Source organism: Tenrec ecaudatus, chromosome X (genome assembly GCF_050624435.1).
Source record: "Tenrec ecaudatus isolate mTenEca1 chromosome X, mTenEca1.hap1, whole genome shotgun sequence".
NCBI lineage: Eukaryota > Metazoa > Chordata > Mammalia > Afrosoricida > Tenrecidae > Tenrec > Tenrec ecaudatus.
Window position 1 is genome coordinate 16,622,283 of NC_134548.1, and position 19,231 is coordinate 16,641,513.

The 19,231-nt window shown below is 40.0% G+C and overlaps 1 protein-coding gene across 3 annotated transcripts in view; it reads right to left on the reverse strand.

Moving 5' to 3' along the window:
- Nucleotides 1-19,231, reverse strand: part of RPS6KA3 (ribosomal protein S6 kinase A3) — a 96,529-nt gene that overhangs the window by 38,748 nt on the left and 38,550 nt on the right. For all 3 annotated transcript variants that reach the window (XM_075539595.1, XM_075539594.1, XM_075539596.1), the window contains one exon: nucleotides 2,874-2,990. In XM_075539595.1, coding sequence (XP_075395710.1) covers nucleotides 2,874-2,990 — 117 coding nt within the window. The remainder of the gene's footprint in view (nucleotides 1-2,873; nucleotides 2,991-19,231) is intronic.

The following is a 19,231-nucleotide window of genomic DNA, read 5'->3' on the forward strand; positions in this document are numbered from 1 at the left end:
GTCTGTAGTAGTACACTAGATTATTAGCAGCGACCATCACTTGAGAAACTGTCAAAAGGAACGAGCAACGACTACAAGTCAAGGGAGTAGTACCCAACAATTGACATCTAAACCCTCTAACTCCCCCTACCCACCACCCTACCCTTCAGTTCCTTTCAGCCACCTAGCAGGGAGTCTACCTCAGCTGAGAAAAGCATTCTCATCAGGGTTGTTCCCAAGGTGGGTGGCGTGATGCACAAATGTCCAAGAGAATCAGAGGTTATGTCTATTTTGTAAAAAATTCTAATTAGATTCAGAGAACTATGCTCTATCTGCCAATTTTTCAGCCTTTACATTCCTTAATCAAGCACCTTTGTTTCATTCTACAAGAAAAATCCTCCTCTCACTGAGTCCACTCTTTCATCAACTGTTCTCTGAAGGCACCCTCTGAACACTTTGTGTAGCTTTTTCATGTTCAGAAGATTTCCACGAGGTCACCCTGACAGTGGCAGGCAGACTGAGCACTGCTTATTTGGTAGTTGGCGTAGCTGGGGTTTTGAGGGGGAAACTAATTTGCCTAGTGTCACAGGGCCTGAACCAGGTCAGAAAGCCAGTCCTGTGCTTTGGCCCAGAAGCCTGTGTCCCCTCTGACTGAGTAAGCAACCCAGCCCAGCAGGAGCAGCAGCAATCACAGATTGGGACCTTCATGCACCAGAGCTGGCCTGACCTTTCTAACACCCCCAGGAGGCTATTCTAGGCTCTGACAGGTCATTCCCATTTCCTTGGCTTAGATTGGTCTAAAAGGATGAGTAAGAAAGGAGACGCCCTATTTTCAATGTTTCCTATTTATAGTAAGGTTTTTAAGTTACTGCTAAAGAATAAAAGGAGAAGCACGCTAAGACCTAGGATCGTAAACATTATGTTCTGAAAATCCAATGCATGAAAATAAGCCCATCTGTGGTTTGCGAACAGGCATGGCAATACAATTTAATGCCGTATTACTAAGGAAGCTTGGATTGTGTGTTGGGCTGCTAACTTCAAGCTCAGCAGTTCCAAAGCACCAGCTACTCGACAAAAGAACTACTCCTGTAAAGGGACAGTTCGACTTGGTCCTGTAGGGTTAAATCCACTTGATGGCAGTGAGCTTACTTTGGTTTTTCTTTCTGTTTTTAATTAAGGGGCCCTGGTGGCACTGTGGGTTAAATACTAGGCTGCTATCAGAAAAGTTGGTGGTTGAAACTGACCATCTGCTTCTAGGATGGTGAGGTTGTTTGTTTTTGTGGAGATTTAGTCTCAGAAACCCTATAGAGCAGGGTTAGGAGTTGAAATGGAATCTGTGGCCCCTGCATTCATGATGGAACATAGTTACGCAGGGGAGGTAACCAATAAATGCAATTACACCAATGGAAAATTACAACTGTGCCACATGCTACAGAAAGCACATGTATCGTGTTACTTCTGAGAGGAGTAGGACCTGGTTAGCAAGGGGGAACACTTCAGTGAGACCATAAACCTAAGAGGAGATAACTAGCTGAAGGGGTGGGATTCAGGTTAGAGCCCAGAGCTGAGGTTACAGACAGCCACGTGGACAAGCTTTTCGTGTGGGATAGAGCCTGGCAGACTTATGGACTGAAAAAGAAGGCTAATGTGGCCAGAATGCAGATAGAGAAAAATGGACCACCTTTATCTTTCTAAGTGAAGGAAGTCAATGAAGGGCTAAAAGATAAACTCACGCTAGTATAAATTATGGATTGAGGTATTCGAACCAATCTGGAGAAATCCCATTAGGAAACTCCTTCCACAGCCTAGGGAGAAATAATGGTAGCACAGAGTGAGGAGGCACAATGGTAGAGATCTGTAAGTGAATCAACAGGACTGGGGAGGGATCTTGTAAGTTCAGGAAATGGGAAGGGGTGGGAATGAGAAGGATAAGTTAGTAATGCCACCCCCATAGTTCTGGCCTGCTTAACTGGATGCCATTCCTAGTCATACTGAGAAATGAAATAGAACAGGTTTAGCGGAAGAGCAAGACTGTGCGTTTGGTTCGTGTTGAATTTGAAATGCCTTTCAGACATACACATGGAAAATTCAAAAGATCAGTTGTTTTCAGAATGCAAAGCTTGGAGAAGCAAACTAGATTGGAGACATAAACCTGTTACAACAGCTGCATGTGAATTAAAATTAGAAAAACTTACTAAAGAGAGTATAGCGAGTGAGAAGATAGCCTTGAGAGATTTTAGTATTAAATGGTTAGCTAGATGAAAAAATGGGGCTTCAAACTCACAAATTTTTTTAGTATATACTGAGAAATTTGAGGAGTGAGAATTAAAAAAAAAAAAAAAGGAACCCAGGTTGGAATGACGTGAGCCCAAATTTGCAATCATTTTTAACATCTACAACACCAACAATATTATTGAATGTATAACAAATTTTGAGTTCTTTTAAAGACAAATCACAAGTCCCAAAATTTTCAGGCTTGTACATAGCCTTGACTCTCGTTTCACCAGAGTATTTAATCACGCAATGTCTTCTATTAGTGATACTTGGGGAGAAAAGGTTGAGATGTACTTTTACAAATACATTCCAACTCAACACAAGGACTCACAACACCAAAATCTTGTGATTTTTAATCATTCAAGAAGCACAACTACAGAGGTCAGATGATCTTGAAGATAAAATGAATATGTAATGCCAATATATGAAAGTTCCCAATAAACTTTTGAATAACTTCATTCACTGCCCCACACTTACGGATAATGAGAAATTTAAAGGCATACAAAACAATGTTTAGAAGGATGACTGGGAGCATTTCATAAATGATTCACATTTTTCTATGCACAAGAAATATACACAAATTATTTTTTACCTTTAAAGGAGAAACATTCATGACTTACCTTTCCAAATGAACCCTGTCCTAATACTTTTAAAAGTTCAAATTGAGAAGGATCTGCCTTTTCATGTCCTTCCTTTACATGATGTGTGATTGCAATTTCTTTGATGGTGCCTTCTTCCTATTGAGCCAAATACAAAAAGAGAACACCCAGTCAAAGCTACTTTCTCCTGGTAAAATTCAAGTAATAGGAATTTAGCATATCAGTTTAGAAGCTCTCGTATTCATACATCGAAATAAACTTTGTTGACCTACTAAGTATATAGAAAACAAATCAGGAAAATATACCTCTATGTTAAATATCTGAGAGAATACCAACCCAGCACATGGGTCAATTTAATGTATTCATAACATTACATTTGAACAATTGCAAGTCTCCATGTGAAGAGTGAATATTTTCAGAGAGTAGGAGTGGAAGGTGTATAACCCAATGGACCAGAGAATTCTGCTGAGTTCGTACAACATAGGTACAACCAACGCTATACACTGAAACAAAAACATCTTTTGGGAGGAGAAGGTTGAAACTATTCCACAGTAAATGTGAAAATGTCTACTCCCAGTGTGGACATCTAAATAAGATAACTTTTTTCTGTTTGAAATATCTAAAGCTATTTTCTGTTTCTAAGGACTATCTGAGTAGAGAAAAGAACAACACTAAAACAAAGTAAAAAAGGAATGAACGTTGTGTGGAGGAGGAGACATGGAAAAATGACTATCCACACCTCGATGGTAAGTGAAGGTCAAGGGAAAGAAAACATTTTAAAGACTGTGGTCACTGCAGTATATTAGAGCAGAGGTATTAAAAGAAATCTTGAAGATATGGATTTCAATGACTTTTTTATGTGAACAGACATAAAGAACCTTCATTTAACCAGGGCACTGGAATGTATTTTAACTACGACACTGGAATGCACAGCAAAAACTTCAACAATAAAAACAAGGTGCAATAAATCCAAAACCATAGGCCTGACCTACAAATCTTGTAATTTGTATTTTGTGGAATATAACGTCATTTTCTTTTTTCTAGGTACATAAGTACTATTAGTACAATCTAAAGTATTATACAAACATAATTCATTATTGTTACTGTGATTATACATATAAATGTTTGAGCTCAATGAAACATTTTGAACATTCACAGAAAGTTGGCAACACAGGGAATTACACAGATAACTTACACATACCTAGCATATCCTAATATGGAAGCTCTTGAAAATCAGTAGCAAAAGGGGAAACAAAAACAAACCCAAACAAAAACCCTCTTAGAAGAAAACATGTCTACCATTTGATTCCCTAAGAGTCTGTAGTTTGTAGAATATCCTCAATCATTTTGGTCTCTTTGGCAAAAATAATTAATCTATACACACATACAAGATCAAGATTGAAATATACCAAGTACTTATGAAGCATCTTTTTCTTTCTTTTATTTAAATTAAAAGCTCAGCTTCACAAGAAAATCTCTGGCTACATCTGAGAGAGGGGTTTCAACGGTTTGTGGAAAAAATTGCATTATCTTCCAATTCCCCTTTTCCACAAATTTTTTGAGAGGACTGATAGTAACAGAGTAAACTACAAAACAAGCAAAACATTTCGGAGTTTTACTTATATTCCCCCATTCACCATGAGAAATTTGACACACTTAAGACAAAATAGTTTTAATACATTTTCAAGTTTAATGAGACCAAGCGACTATTCAAGACACAAGTCAGCAAACTGGTGTAGCGTCAGGGCTCAATTCTAGGTCTTCTGACTTCTACAAAAAGACACAGCGTGTCCAAGAGCAATCGACTAGAAGTTTAGACGGATCTCTTGGGTATCTGGGAATGGCCTGTACCACCTTGGGTCAGATCTCTCACAAGTGCTTTATCAGTAAAACCCCACAGTTTCAGCAGGTAAGTATTCAGAGTTACTAGTTTATAATTTACTTACCGAAAATATATGAAATTAAATAAGTAAACATGGAAATAGTATTAAAGCTTGTTTTCCTCTTTTCTATACCCCCAATACTAATAAATTACAGTTGTGATCTCATAAAGAAAGGATCCTTTCCAGTGCCTATCTGGAATCTAGCAGTCTTTCAGGCCGTGAGGAACTATATATACCTTGTTACACGGGAAGCGGAGATGTGATTTAACAGGCAACAGATTTTTTCCCCTCCCTTGCATTTCCTATTTCTTGTGGCATCATCAAGCTTGCTTGATTACTCCTACCTCTTTCTGCACTGCCCACTTCAATTCATACTATCGAAAAATTCAATTCCTAAAAGCACACAGTTCCAGTCAGACTACGTGAGTCTTCACACTCTTTGCCCAGATGAAATGCAGTGCACTTAGGCCCTCAGGGTCCTCTGCACTACGGTCTCAACCTACCTGCTGGGTAACATATCAGATAGAGACAGAATAACTCATGATGCAAAGCAAGTTTTCTTTCCTCCCCATCTTTCTCACACAGAATGACTGGGGTTTCCAAACTGCTAGCTTTGCAGTTAGAAGCCCAATGCATAAACCACTAAACGAACAGGGCCACTCACTATTAATTTTGCCCTTTGATAAATTTCTGAATTTTTTAACCTTAAGACAATGCCTACTGACGTACACAATCTAAAAGAGGGGCTAACACTCAAAGGTGTGTCAAAAATAACAAAATGTGCTCAAGAGACTCATACTGAGTTCCCTTTCAATATTCCTTGAATTTGGGGAACAAGAAGAATTGTGAGGGCACAAGCTCAGGGCTGGAGGGTGCTAGGGTAGAGTGTTCAAACGAATTCTTGTAGGGCAGCCCTGGCTACCTTTGTAGCGAAGCAAATGAGTTGTCGTGATGGGCAAACAATTTCTCAGTGCCACTTTCAGGCCTCCCCCCTACCCCCACACCAATGCAGTTCAGTTTTCTTAACATTTCTCCGAGTCTCTGTTGTGTCAGTTTCCAGTTTCCTTTGAGAAAATCTATTAAGATCAAGCCCTGGGAATCCTAAGAGTGGGGATGGTTGGATAATTACTATAACCTTCTGAGCAGACAAAGAAGATACTGTTTTCACTGGACTGTAAGTAATTTTTAAAAGTAAAACTCAACAGAAACGAAGACCAGTATTTACAGAGAGAACTTGCTCCACCCTCCCACTGATAACACAAACAGGTTCTCACGGGTTTTCTTTGGAACAGACCCAGGCATGCATGAGCTGGAAACCTACTATCAATATTTTGACTTACCATCATATTCTGTCCGTTCCTTATACCAGCTTTCTCCTGTTTGGCAATGATTTTACTTTTGAATAAACCTTTTGACTTTCTGTCAGTTTGGGGCAGAAAGAAGGTAATGATGTACTTACATTCTTTCCCTCATACTTACTCCCACCTCCTTTCAGCTAGTTGTAGATGTATTTCCTTGTGTTTATTAAAATTAAGAAAAATTAACATATTCCTCGTGAAATCACAGCCAAATCTTTCATAGTCTCCCTATAACCCGATTAAAGCTACAAAGCCATAACCCCTATTATCATGTATAGACTAGGTCAAAACTCCCTGGGCAATCCACAGAGACCGTTACTGGATGCTTTCCTCCAAATCCTTTTTCAAATAATTCATCAAATGCTTAGATTCATGATAAATGCCACTTTGACTCTTAATAGGGCTATGGATTTCTTTGTTCAGGTTTCTGTTTCGTGTTTCTAGCAGCTCCTCCTTTTGTGTGTGGGGGGGGTGGTGGTGGTGGTGAGAGATTAATTCACTATTGTTCTTAAAAGTTTCTGAGCTCTTACGCATACTTTCCATGCTTCTGAAAGCCCCTTTCAATCCTGGAGACCTCCCTTCCCCTGCTCTCCGGATGGGCTGCACAACTGCTACCTTGGGAGAGTCCTGGAGTGCTTTTCTGCCTGAATTCACGCCTTTTCCGATTCCCATGTCCCACTCTTTCTTAGATTCCGCCCCTGTAACTTCCTAAGAAAGGTGATCTAGAAGAAAACTTTCTAATGTGCCAATGTCTCAAAATGTCTTTTAGCTTGTCTTCACATTTGCACAATTTGGCTTGGAACCAAATTCTAGGATAAAAATAATCGGCCTCAGAACTTTGATGCCACTGGCCAATGGCCTTCCTGCAGCTGGCGTTTATGACGCGGTGCGTGGTGTTTGCCTGATGTACATACATTTTTAGTAGGTGACCTGCTGTTTCTTTCTGGATGCCTCAACGACTTTTTCTGCCCTTCTATTCCTGAAATTGCAAGCGCGAGGGAGATCAATATGGATGTTCTTTCCTTCAGAATGTTGCTTGCTTGGTGAACCTTGTAATTATGCGACCTGAAGTCCAACATTTCTTTGATAATTTCTTGCCATCCAATCATTTTTTGCTTCCATTTTTTCCAACTCTTCTAGTATGTGACTTCTCTCTGAAACAGAATCCTTTATGCCTTCCACTTATCCTTTTACTCGACTTATCTTATTCTCCTTTGCAGACTGCGTTGACTATCCTTCCATCCTCCCATTTTTTAAAATTCTAGCAAATCTTAAAATACAAGTGCTCCTTTTCTCAGTGTTCCTTTTTTCCTAATTAGTGCCTCCTCTACTCCAACCCACCTCGGTGAATGCAAGCATTCCAACTCTCAGAGGATGAACTGGAATAAAAAAAAAATACTTCTTGACACTGGGGCCCAGAGGGTGCACAAAACGTTTGTGGGGATAAGTGGTTGACACTGACCTAAGTTTCAAGTCTCGTCTCGAGTTTGCCCTGAACACAAGTTTTCTGGTTCAAGTTTGCTGGTGGGTACCTTCAAATCAATCCCAATACATAGCAACACCACGTAAAACAGAACAAAACATTGCCCAGTCCTATGCGATCTTTACGACTTTCGCCATGTTTGAGTCCTTACTGCAGCCAATGTGTCAATCTTGTGTAAACTCACAGCAAAATATTGACGGTTGACAACTTATTGCCCGGATTATGTTTTTAAAATTAGACATAATTTTGATTATATTTTATGTTGCCAGTTACTGCAAGCCATGGAACCAGGAATGTTTTATAAACAAACCTGAAATTCTCTAGGACAAAATAGTCAACTTTGGACAACAGGTAGGAAAGCAACTGTGCTCCTCTCCCTCAGCACGTAATCCAGTAGGATGGATGCAGAGGGGGATCACATTTCAGAAGGCACTGATAACTGAAGAAGAGACTGGCATGAGCACGTGACAAGCATATCGATGTCACTAAATCACCTGTTACTCGTATAAATGTGTCACACAGAAATGTTAAACTAGTTTGATATTCGTAAATCTGTGTGTTTGCTTAAAAGTACACTATGAAACAACTGCAGGAAAATTCCATCAATAAAGTGCAGTAACAATCATGTATATAATAATTATTCTTTGAGTTTCATATACTTGTGTTATATGTCACAACTATAATTTGATTAACAGGCATACTTGTCAATGTATGACCACAAAACTTCATGCATGCAAGAAAATTGTTATACTGAATTCTATCTTGTTATTTTTTTTAACGAAGTCTATGTTTTTTTTTTGCTAAGTAAAAGTTGTTAATGTAATGTAAATGTAGGTAAAATTCAGAGGCAGGTAGCTGGCCTACAGGTAAACCCAGTGCTAGTCTTGTACATTTCCATCCACTTTAGACATTTGCCTCCCATAGTCAGGTGTTCCATACCCTCACAGGCTATGCACGGGAACTCCATTCATCCATTCACTCATTTACTTACTCAGCATTGAATATAGTACAGACCTTCTTTCCCATAAGACAACACCCCCTGCCATCAAGTCTATGACTCATACCGCCCCTCGAGGACACAGCAGAACTGCCCCTTTGGGTTTTCGAAGTTGTAAATCGTTGCAGGAATTGAAAGCCTCTGTCTTTCTCCAGAGGAGTGCCTGGTAGGTTTGAGCTGCTCACTTTTCAATTAGCAGTCAAATGCATAACTCAGTACGCTTCCAGGGATTCTAGACCTACGTAGTGGTGGTCTGAAATACATAGTAAAGGGAGGGGAGTGGGTAGGAATCTCTGGTCTTACGCTTTGGGCTGCAATAAGCAGTTCAAAACCACCAGCGGCAATGTGGGGAGTTTTAATCCCATAAAGTTGCAGTGTCAGAAACCCACTAAGGGTTACTATGAGTGGAGGAAAGAGCTAGGAGTCAACGGGCATTCATGGAGGTCTAGACAAAGACATGTACATGCAAATATATATAGGAGGATGGGGAAATAGATCTATGTGTCTATATTTATAGGTCAAGTATTAAGGTGGCGGAAGGACCTTGGGCCTCTACTCAAACACTCCCTCAATGCATGAATACCTTCTTTTATTAAATTGGAACTCTATGATGCTCACTCTCCCGACACAACTGCTGGAGCCAAAGTGGGTGAACAAGTAAATGTGGTGAAGAAAGCTGATGGTGCCAGGCTATCAAAAGAGATAGTGACTGGGGTCTTAAAGGCTTGAAGATAAACAAGCGGCCATCTAGCTCAGAAGCAACAAAGTCCACATGGAAGAACACACCAGCCTGTGTGATCGAGTGGTCCCAAAGGGATCAGTTACCAGGCATCAAAGAACAAAAAAATCATATCATTGACTGCACACCTCCATGATAGGATCGCTGAAGACAAATGGGTGCATAAGCAAATGTGGTGAAGAAAGCTGATGGTGCCCGGCTATCAAAAGAGATAGTGTCTGGGGTCTTAAAGGCTTGAAGGTGAACAAGCGGCCATCTAGCTCAGAAGCAAATAAGCCCACATGGAAGAAGCACACCGGCCAGTGCGATCACGAGGAGCCCAAGGGACCAGGTATAAAGCATCATGCAAAAAAAAAAGATGTAAGTGTGTGTATGTATGTGTATATGTATATATGTATATATATGTATATATATATATATATATCATATTAAATGAAGGGGGAAGTGCAGAGTGGAGACCCAAGGCCCAAGTGTCGACCAATGGAGATCCCCTCATAGAGGGGTTTAAGAGAGGAGATGGGTTAATTAGGGTGTGAGGTAGTATCGATGAAGAACACAGCTTTCCCCCAGATCCTGGATGCTTCCTCCCCCCTACTACCATGATCCGAATTCTACCTTGCAGGGCTGGATAGGACAGAGGATGTACACTGGTGCATATGAGGGTTGGAGGTACAGGGAATCCAGGGTGGATGATACCTTCAGGACCAAGGGTGTGAGGGACAATGCTGAGAGAGTGGAGGGTGAGTGGGTTGGAAAGGGGGAACTGATTACAAGGATCCACATGAGACCTCTTCCCTGGGAGAGGGACAGCAGAGAAGGGGGGAAGGGAGACTCCGGATAGGGCAAGATATGACAAAATAACGATGTATAAATTACCAAGGGCATATGAGGGAGGGGGGAATGGGGAGGGAGGGGAAAAAAAAAAGAGGACCTGATGCAAGGGGCTTAAGTGGAGAGCAAATGCCTTGAGAATGATTGGGGCAGGGAATGTACGGATGTGCTTCATACAATTGATGTATGTATATGTATGGATTGTGGTAAGAGTTGTATGAGTCCCTAATAAAATGTAAAAGAAGAAAAGAGAAAAAAATGATTAGGGCAAAGACTGTACAGATGTGCTTTATACAATTGATGTATGTATATGTATGAACTGTGAAAAGAATTGTATGAGCCCCAATAAATTGTTAAAAAAAAAGGGTCACTATGAGTTAGCATTGAATCAATGTCAGCAAGAGATATCAAAATGGTGTTAGAATGCGGTAAATACTATGGGAAAAAATAGTGAATTAGGATAAAAAAAAACCCACAGAAATGACAGGTCTAAATGAAGTTTGATATATTTAACAGGCCAAGGTAGGCTTTATATAGGCAAGATGTCAAATGAAGACCTGAAGGTATTAAGGGTTAGCCATCTGGGTGAAGAGTATTCCAGGCAGAGGGAGTGGCCCAGTGGGAAGCATACAGGCAGACCAACATTAGGATCAGAGAGGAAGAAGAAAAATGAGGGCAGACAGGTAACTAAAATTCAGGTGAGCTCTCACACTTTTGCATTTAACTGCTGATATGGATCCTAATGAAAACTGTTTTGACTTATTACATATTTTGTTAGGACCACTGCTTTGTTATGTGCCAGAAAGAAGGTGCTACGTGTTGGGAATAAACGAAAACCCATGATCACTACCATAGAGTTGTTTCTGAAGCATAGAGACCCTATAGGACAGAGCAGAACTGTCCCCTTTGATTTTCTGACTTTTAAATATTTACAAGAGCACACAGGGAGAAACTACAGGAGAAGCATTTTTGACGTTGCCATTAGCAGCTCCAAGTTACAAGGGCACCTGGGGTTAGCAATAGAAGTGAAAAAAAGCCTAAAGGTGGAATTGGAGATTTTAAAAGCCTGTTAGCTAGGACTCTCCAGTCCTTGCAATAGATAAGATAAAGTCAACTGAGTTAAAAACAGACAATTAAAAAAATTCTGTAAAACCTGTTATTAGAGACAAAGAAAATTCCTGGACAGGTGGGTCTGTTCATGTTCCTGCAGTCACATAGAAAAACAACTTTGTCTTCTAGGACTCAACAATAGGTTTTTAAGTAGTTTTGGGGGTTTACCCTGTAAGGGGAAAATGATTGTTTTGCTGTTACAGTGTGAAAAAAAAATGGAAAGAACCTGAGATCGATGTTCCCTATTTGAATTATATATAACTTAACATTATAAAACCAACGGGGTGATATTAACTGATTTTAAAGAATGATTCATCACTTGGCATTATGCCTTGCCTTGTATACATAATTTCCTTTTCCCTCCACTCCCTTGAGTCAGGAAGTGTGTTCTTGAAGCATTTATATTTTATAAAATTGTTTTGAATGTCAGAAAATATTACCAAAGTTTGAAATAAAATACTTCAGTGTGCCTTGATAAAAGCCAACGAACAGGAATCTTTAAACCATGGAAGTGTAATCATGCCTACTTAACAAAAAACGACATTTTATAATAGAAAAATGTATAAACTTCTGTTTACACCTTGAATGTAATTCTCTAAAGTAATTAAGGACCACTCACTATACAGACACCTTAAAAATCTATTAACATAGTTGCCCTTTTAATTTTACAAAGATATGTTAGCTTTCTGTTTTTAAGGTGAGGACTTATAAAAATTATCTGGCTGTGGCAGGTATTATAGTGAGAAAGCACATTTGAGTTTATTCTAGATTATAACTGAACCAAATTTAATCCACTGGATTTACTAAGGATTTGCTAAAGGAATGATACATACGGTCAGCATTTTTATTTAACCAAATTCTGTAAGACAGGGTTACACACACCAACTTTATATGTCTACATCTGAAAAGAACAGCATCCCTAACCCATCATCCCCAAATGAGAAACAACCAGCAAATTAAATTCTCTTGAAAGAACATGATAGCAAAATGAACTATCAAGTGACTTTATCAGATTTTGGGTTAAATATAATGCAAGTTATTTTGCATCCAGCACCTTTTAAAAGTAAATCTCTAAAAACCTTACCTACTCCGAATCAGATAAAACTACTTCTTTAAAGTTACTTAAAATGTAGAGCTGATTCAAAATTTAAAACTCTTACAGAAACCACTTCAACAAATATGCGATTTTAAGTTTCTGTTTCAAATAACACAATCCACCCAAGAAAATATTGCTTCTATTGTACTAATATAAATACAATCAGGTTTGTACTTTTGTTCATGCGTAGTTTCCGTGGGTAAGTGTCTCTGGAATTACAAAAAAATTACAAACACGATCGAGATCAAAATTACTCCAGTACTAAAAGCCCCATCTAGAAATAAGTTTACAAAATACAGAGTGAAAACAGCAAATATCCTTTCACAGTCCTGTAAAAACGAAGCTCGGATTTTGACAAACTTCTTCAAGGAACAAATAAAATGGACGGTTTAATTAATCTAGCATAGTTATATTTATCTGCAACTAAAACATTTTATTCTTTAAAGAAGCTGAACAAACTTACCCGTATGGAGCGAACACGAAAAGATAAAAACTTCAACATGGCTATGAAACCATGATGTTGAACAGTTTCTGACCGTAAAACTTAAGTTAGAAAGGGAAGGCCAAGCCCCTGAGAAGTTTTCTCCTACCAGCTGTTCCGGCAATTAGAAAATTTCCTGTCAGGCGGGTCCTGAAATTGCTAGAAAAAGAGGCCGGACAGCTTTCCTGTGGTAAAAGGAGAAACCTAGAGGCAGGAGCACTAATGTAGCTGATAGTTAGGGGCCAGAACAGGAAACCCAACCAGATTTACTGATAGCAAAATCCTGGCGAAATGACCTTTTCTCCTCCCGCCAACTCAACTTGCACAACTGGTGGAACAAATACTTTAGTTTAGAATTCTGTGAAATATGCCACCACTTCTTCACAGTTTGACCCTTTACAGCAATTGAAGCTAGTCACCCCTATTAACATACTAAAAAGTCACTGATGTGGAGTACTGCCCTTTGAAATGGTTATACAGACTCCAAAGGATAGTCAAGAATATTTGAAGGTTATATATAGACACGGCATGGGTGTTCCCCGACAAGGAGGAAGTTTCATAACTATGGACAGAAAATGAAGACCACATGTGAGAAACCTCTTTATTTCAATGTAAAGACAAATTCTGCTGGGTCTTAAATGTAAGTAAACCAATTTACATTGGTCAGAAGGTGGCTGCGGGAGCCCCGTGGTGTGTGTTGGGCTGCGATCCACATGCTCAGCAGTTCAAAAGCACCAGCAGCTCCATGAGAGAAAGCCCTCAGGAGGTCGTTATGAGTCAGCATTGAATTTGGTTTTTTTGAATTCGTAGGGTCACTGAGTTAGAATTTACACCACAGCAGTGAACTCGGTTTTTATATTCATCAACTGTAAAACATGTGAAAGAACTTAAAAGATGTATACTAAAAGAGTCTAATCACAGGGTTTGTAGCAGAACTTGAAACTAGTTCCAACTGGTTCTTTCACAGCCAGTGAAGCAAAGAACCAAAGAGACCCACATTCTGAAAAACGAGGCTTACTGGAACATAATAACCAGAACTGAACAAATTACAGGTGGAAGGTCTAGAATGGGCTACTCGGAAGAGTCTTAATGAACCCCTTTCAAAAATCTGGAGCAAAAGAATGAATTACCACGCAGCAAATAATACACATCTAATGTGGCATGACTGTTGACCAATCTTCTGGCAAGAAATTTGGTTGCTCTATAAGAGGGAGATTAAGTACTTCTAGCAGGGCTACCATCTTATCTTTTCCTATCCTAGTTATTACTGCAACCAACCACACACGATCATTGAGTAGAATCTGAATCATAGCAACTCTGTCTAGGTTCTGAGACTAAATTTTTTTCCAAACATTTTATTAGGGACTCATACAACTCTTATCACAATTCATACATACACATACATACATCAATTGCATAAAGCACATCTGTACATTCTTTGCCCTAATCATTTTCTTTTTTTTCTCCTCTTTTCTTTTTTTACATTTTATTAGGGACTCATATAACTCTTAGCACAATCCATACATAGACATCCATCCACTGTATAAAGCACATCCATACATTCCCTGCCCCATTCTCAAAGCATTTGCTCTCCACTTAAGCCCTTTGCATCACATCCTCTTTTTTCCCCTCCCTCCCCGTTCCCCCCTCCCTCTTAAGAGCCCTTGATAATTTACAAATTATTATTTTGTCATATCTTGCCCTATCCGGCATCTCCCTTCATCCCCTTTTCTGTTGTCCGTTCCCCAGGGAGGAGGTCACATGTAGATCCTTGTAATCGGTTCCCCCTTTCCAACCCACTCACCCTCTACCTTCCCAGTATTGCCCCTCACACCCCTGGTCCTGAAGCTACCATCCACCCTGGATTCCCTGTGCCTCCAGCTCCTATCTGCACCAGTGTACAACCTCTGCTCTATCCAGACTTGCAAGGTAGAATTCAGATCATGGTAGTGGGGGGGGGAGGGGGAAAAGCATTTAGGAACTGGAGGAAAGCTGTATTCTTCATGGGTGCTACATCACACCCTGACTGACTCATCTCCTCTAGACCCCTCTGGGAGGGGATCTCCAGTGGCCAACAAATGGGCTTTGGGTCTCCACTCTGCATTTCCCCCTTCATTTACTATAGGGAAATTTTTTTTGGATGATGCTTTATACCCGATCCCTTCGACACCTCGTGATCGCATAGGCTGGTGTGCTTCTTCCATGTGGGCTTTGTTGCTTCTGAGCTAGAAATCTTTTATGGGCGAGACAGCTCATGGTTCTCCTGGAAAAGGCTAGTGGGTAAGAACTACCAACCATGCGGTTAACGATCCAGCACTTAACTGACAGCACCAGAGCTCCTTAGCTATGTATCTAATTCACCTAATTTCTTAAAAGTTCAGGCTTCTTTAACTGTCATTCCCTAGTCTAGGATTAGCTAGAATAAACCCATCTGCAATCCTGGTTACTAGTGAGAAAAACACTGAAGCTGGCAACCAGGAAAGGGTGTCAAGCTATCTACCACACAAACTCCATTACATTAAGCACTCTGCTTGTGGAGATTTTTCAGCAGTCTTTTTAAAAGTATGCCAGTATTCAGAAAATGATCACCACAACAATGGCACTCAACAAAACCAAACAACAACAATGTCAAATGTCAGTATTTTACTTAGCCTATGAGAATTTGTTAAAATTACACTAAGTTTCTAAAGCTGAAGAGGCTCTAAAAAAGAGAGGAAAGGAGGGAGGGAGGGGAAGGGGAAGGGAGAGAGAGAGAGAGAGAGAGAGAGAGAGAGAGAGAGAGAGAGAGAGAGAGAGAGAGAGAGAGAGAGAGAGAGAGAGAGAGAGAGAGAGAGATCACTTCTCACTCTCTGGCTAAGACAGGCCCATATTTGGGGATGAAGCCATTTAGAGTGGCACTCAGGTAAAAACTTGTTTATTGAGAAAATATTAAGATTGCCTGAGTACTATCTATATGGCACACTCGGGATACCCTTCTACATTGAATTTTCATAGCTAAATTCTCTGACAAATGGAAGTTTAATGGATAGTAAATAATTATCCCATTGGGATAGAACACATAGAAATCACCTGGCATCCAAATATCCAAGATAAGACTTTGAATTCTGCCTGGGAAATTGTGTACTTTACATGCCTAAAAATGCAGGCAAACGACTTAGGAAGCTTTCCATCAAACCTGCCCATTTCCAAAAGGCTCCCTACAAAGCTCCACAGGCAGCTAGCAGTCTAGGACAATCACGACAACCATCCAACACTCCAGCATGAAAAGGTGGTAGCTCTTAAAAGTCATGTCAGAAAGAACAAACATCATGCTTACTGCACAACAGGTTATGGAGCACAAAACAAAATAGGTCTGTATCTGGCAAGAGCATTCATCAATGTTAATAAAGTAATGCTTCTGAGCTAGAATAAACAGATAGGCTTCTGTAAACATGAAGGATTAGACTACATTGGCTTTAATGCCCACTGATGCACAGAGTAAATAATTCACATTTTGTTGTGTTATACTTTTTAATATTAAAATCACTTAAAAAAATCAAAGCATTGCCAATGAATCAAATCTTACTCATGGGTGGATTTCCAATCTTTCAGTTAGAGGACAAATGCTTAAGTTTTCATTAAGCTTAAGTGCAGTTACAAAAAAAAAGAGAGAAATATTTCAGATATCAAAATCTGAAATGTTTACTACTTGAGTTGAAATTTCTTAAAACACTTTGGTGCTACTGTATAAATAATAGAGGGAGGAGGAGAGATGGAGGGGGACTGTATAAACAAACAGCATAACTGTAACACTTTACATTAGAGGGGGGTGTTAGGACAAATTGGTTATGCATTTGTGAATAAAATAAATAAAAGAAAATGTCTATCTCATAACACATATTCATAAATTCCTGGCAGATTAAAGAACTAAAAGGAAAAGCTCTGCAAATATAAGTAAATATCGGAGGATATTTATATAAAACCTTAATAAGTAATATACAAAATACAGATGTCATAAAGAAAAATAGTGATGCAGATAAAAATTTTAAAAATTCTTTATATCAAAAGGTACCATAAACCAACTTAATTGGAATACCTTGTGATCCCTTCCAACTCCACACTGAGCTTTTATTCAGGTGTCATTGATCTACCAGTCCCTTAAAAGCCCTTTGCTAACTCTTTTTGTCATTTTCCACTGTGTAAGCATGCTGACAAAGGAGCCCTGGTGGTACAGTGGTTATGTGTAGGGCGGTGATCAGCAGTTATGATTAGCGTAATGAATTCAAGACATAAAAGCAAGACCAGGGTGGTGAACATCAGAGGCAGAGGAGCTACAGAAGTAGACAGGAGTCATGCTAAGTAGGAAGGGCCTCACACTTGGTGAAGTTTGTGTTTGGATTATATATCAGGTGGAATGGAAACTTTTTTTTAATCTCTTCTGCCCATCATTTAGAAAAATAAACACATCATCCTTTATTACCACTTATTGTGAGTTGCACTGTGTTTCCCCCCAAAAGTTATGGTGGCGTCCTTATTCGCTGAATGAGACCCTATTTGAAAATAGAGCCTTTGCAAATGTAATTCGTTACATGACATCATACTGGAGTTGGGTCGGACCAAATTCAGTATTAACTGGTGTCCTTATATAAAAAGAAAACGATACAGAGACACAAGAACGATGACCATGTGAAGACCAAAGGCAGAGACTAGAGGTATGCTTCTCTAAGAAAGCAACTTCTTCTATGGACCTGCTGACATCTTGAATTTGGAATTCTAGTCTCCAGAACTGAGTGAATTGCTGCTAAGCCACCCACTTTGTGGTCATTTGGTACGACAACCCTAGGAAACTAATTGGCCAGTCAACTTGTTTAACTGCTTCCAAATTTGTGTCCTTGCAAGCCATTCTCTATACCAGCAGCCACAATGTTCTTAAAACAGAATCAGATCAAGTCATGCCTTTGCCTCAAATTCTTTGTGGCTTCCCAACACAAAACAAAATCCAAAACTTCTCATGGCTCTTTTTACCCCAGCTCAACACCTCTCCAAAGGTCCTTATTTAATTTAGATTTCAACTACGAATGCATTGCTTCAGAGACAGCTCCTCTATTCTTTTTTATTGTAATGCTCTTTTTTTGAATATAAAATAAATTTATTATTTTTGTTTGTTTTATTTTATTTTTTAAATCTTTTTATTGGGGCTCATAAGGCTCTTATCACAGTCTGTACATACATCAATTGAGCAAAGCACCCTTATACATTCGTTGCACTCGTCATTCTCATAATTCACCTTCCACTTGGGTTCCTGGAATCAGCTTGGTTTCCTTTTTTCCCCCGTCCCCCTCCCTCCCCAATCCTACCCCTGGTCCCTTGATAGTTTATAAATAATTATTATATCTTATCTTACACTCCCCGGCATCTCCCCTCACCTGCCTCCCCATTGCCCATCTCCCAGAGAGGAGGTTACACATAGATCTCCGAGATCGGTTCTCCCTTTCTACACGCCCTTCCCTCCTGGTGTCGCCACTCCCACCGCTGGTGTTGAGGGGTTCGTCTGTCCTAGATTCCCTGTGCCTCCAGATCCCCACTGCACCGCTGTACATCCTCTGGTATAACCAGGTCCGCAAGGCAAGGTAGAATTGGGGTCATGATGATTGGGAGGGGAGGAAGCGTTCAGGAACTAGAGGAAGGTTTTGAGTTTCATTGTTGCTACACTGAACCCTGAGTGGCCCATCTCCTCCTCACTACCCCTCTGGAAGGGGTGTCCAGCTGTCTACAGATGGGCATTGGGTCCCCATCACGCACTCCCCCTCTTTGACGGTGATGTGATTCTCACCACCACCCCACCTTTGTTGTTGGAGACCTGGTCTCCTCTGCCCTTCATGGTCACCTATGTTGGTGTGCTGCTTCCGTGTGGGCTTGGTTGCTTCTGGGCTAGATGGCCGCTTGTTTGCTTTCAAGCCTTTAAGTCCCCAGACGGTATATCTCTCAGTAGTCGGGCACAATCAGCCTTCTTCACCACACTTGCTTATGCACACTTTCGTCTTCAGTGATTATGTGAGGAAGGTGATCACACAATGATTGTTTTTGTTCCTTTGTGTCTGCTACATGGTCCATTCAACACCTTGTATTCGCTTAGGCCGTGTGCTTCTTCTCTGTGGGCTTTGTTGCTTCTGAGCTAGATGGCCGCTTATTTGCCTTCAAGCCTTTAAGACCCGAGACGCTATATGATCTAGGATTTTCACGTACTTCTTGACTTGTTAACTGTTTGCTTACATTGGAAAGAGGTCGAGAGTGGGTAGGAAGCCTGGTCTGTTTTGTTAAACACCACATCTCCAGTAGTAAGGTATAGTAGTGTCTATCACACAGAAAGACTTCAAGCATAATTATTTGTCAAAAATTGGGTTTTGACTTTTACATGTTAA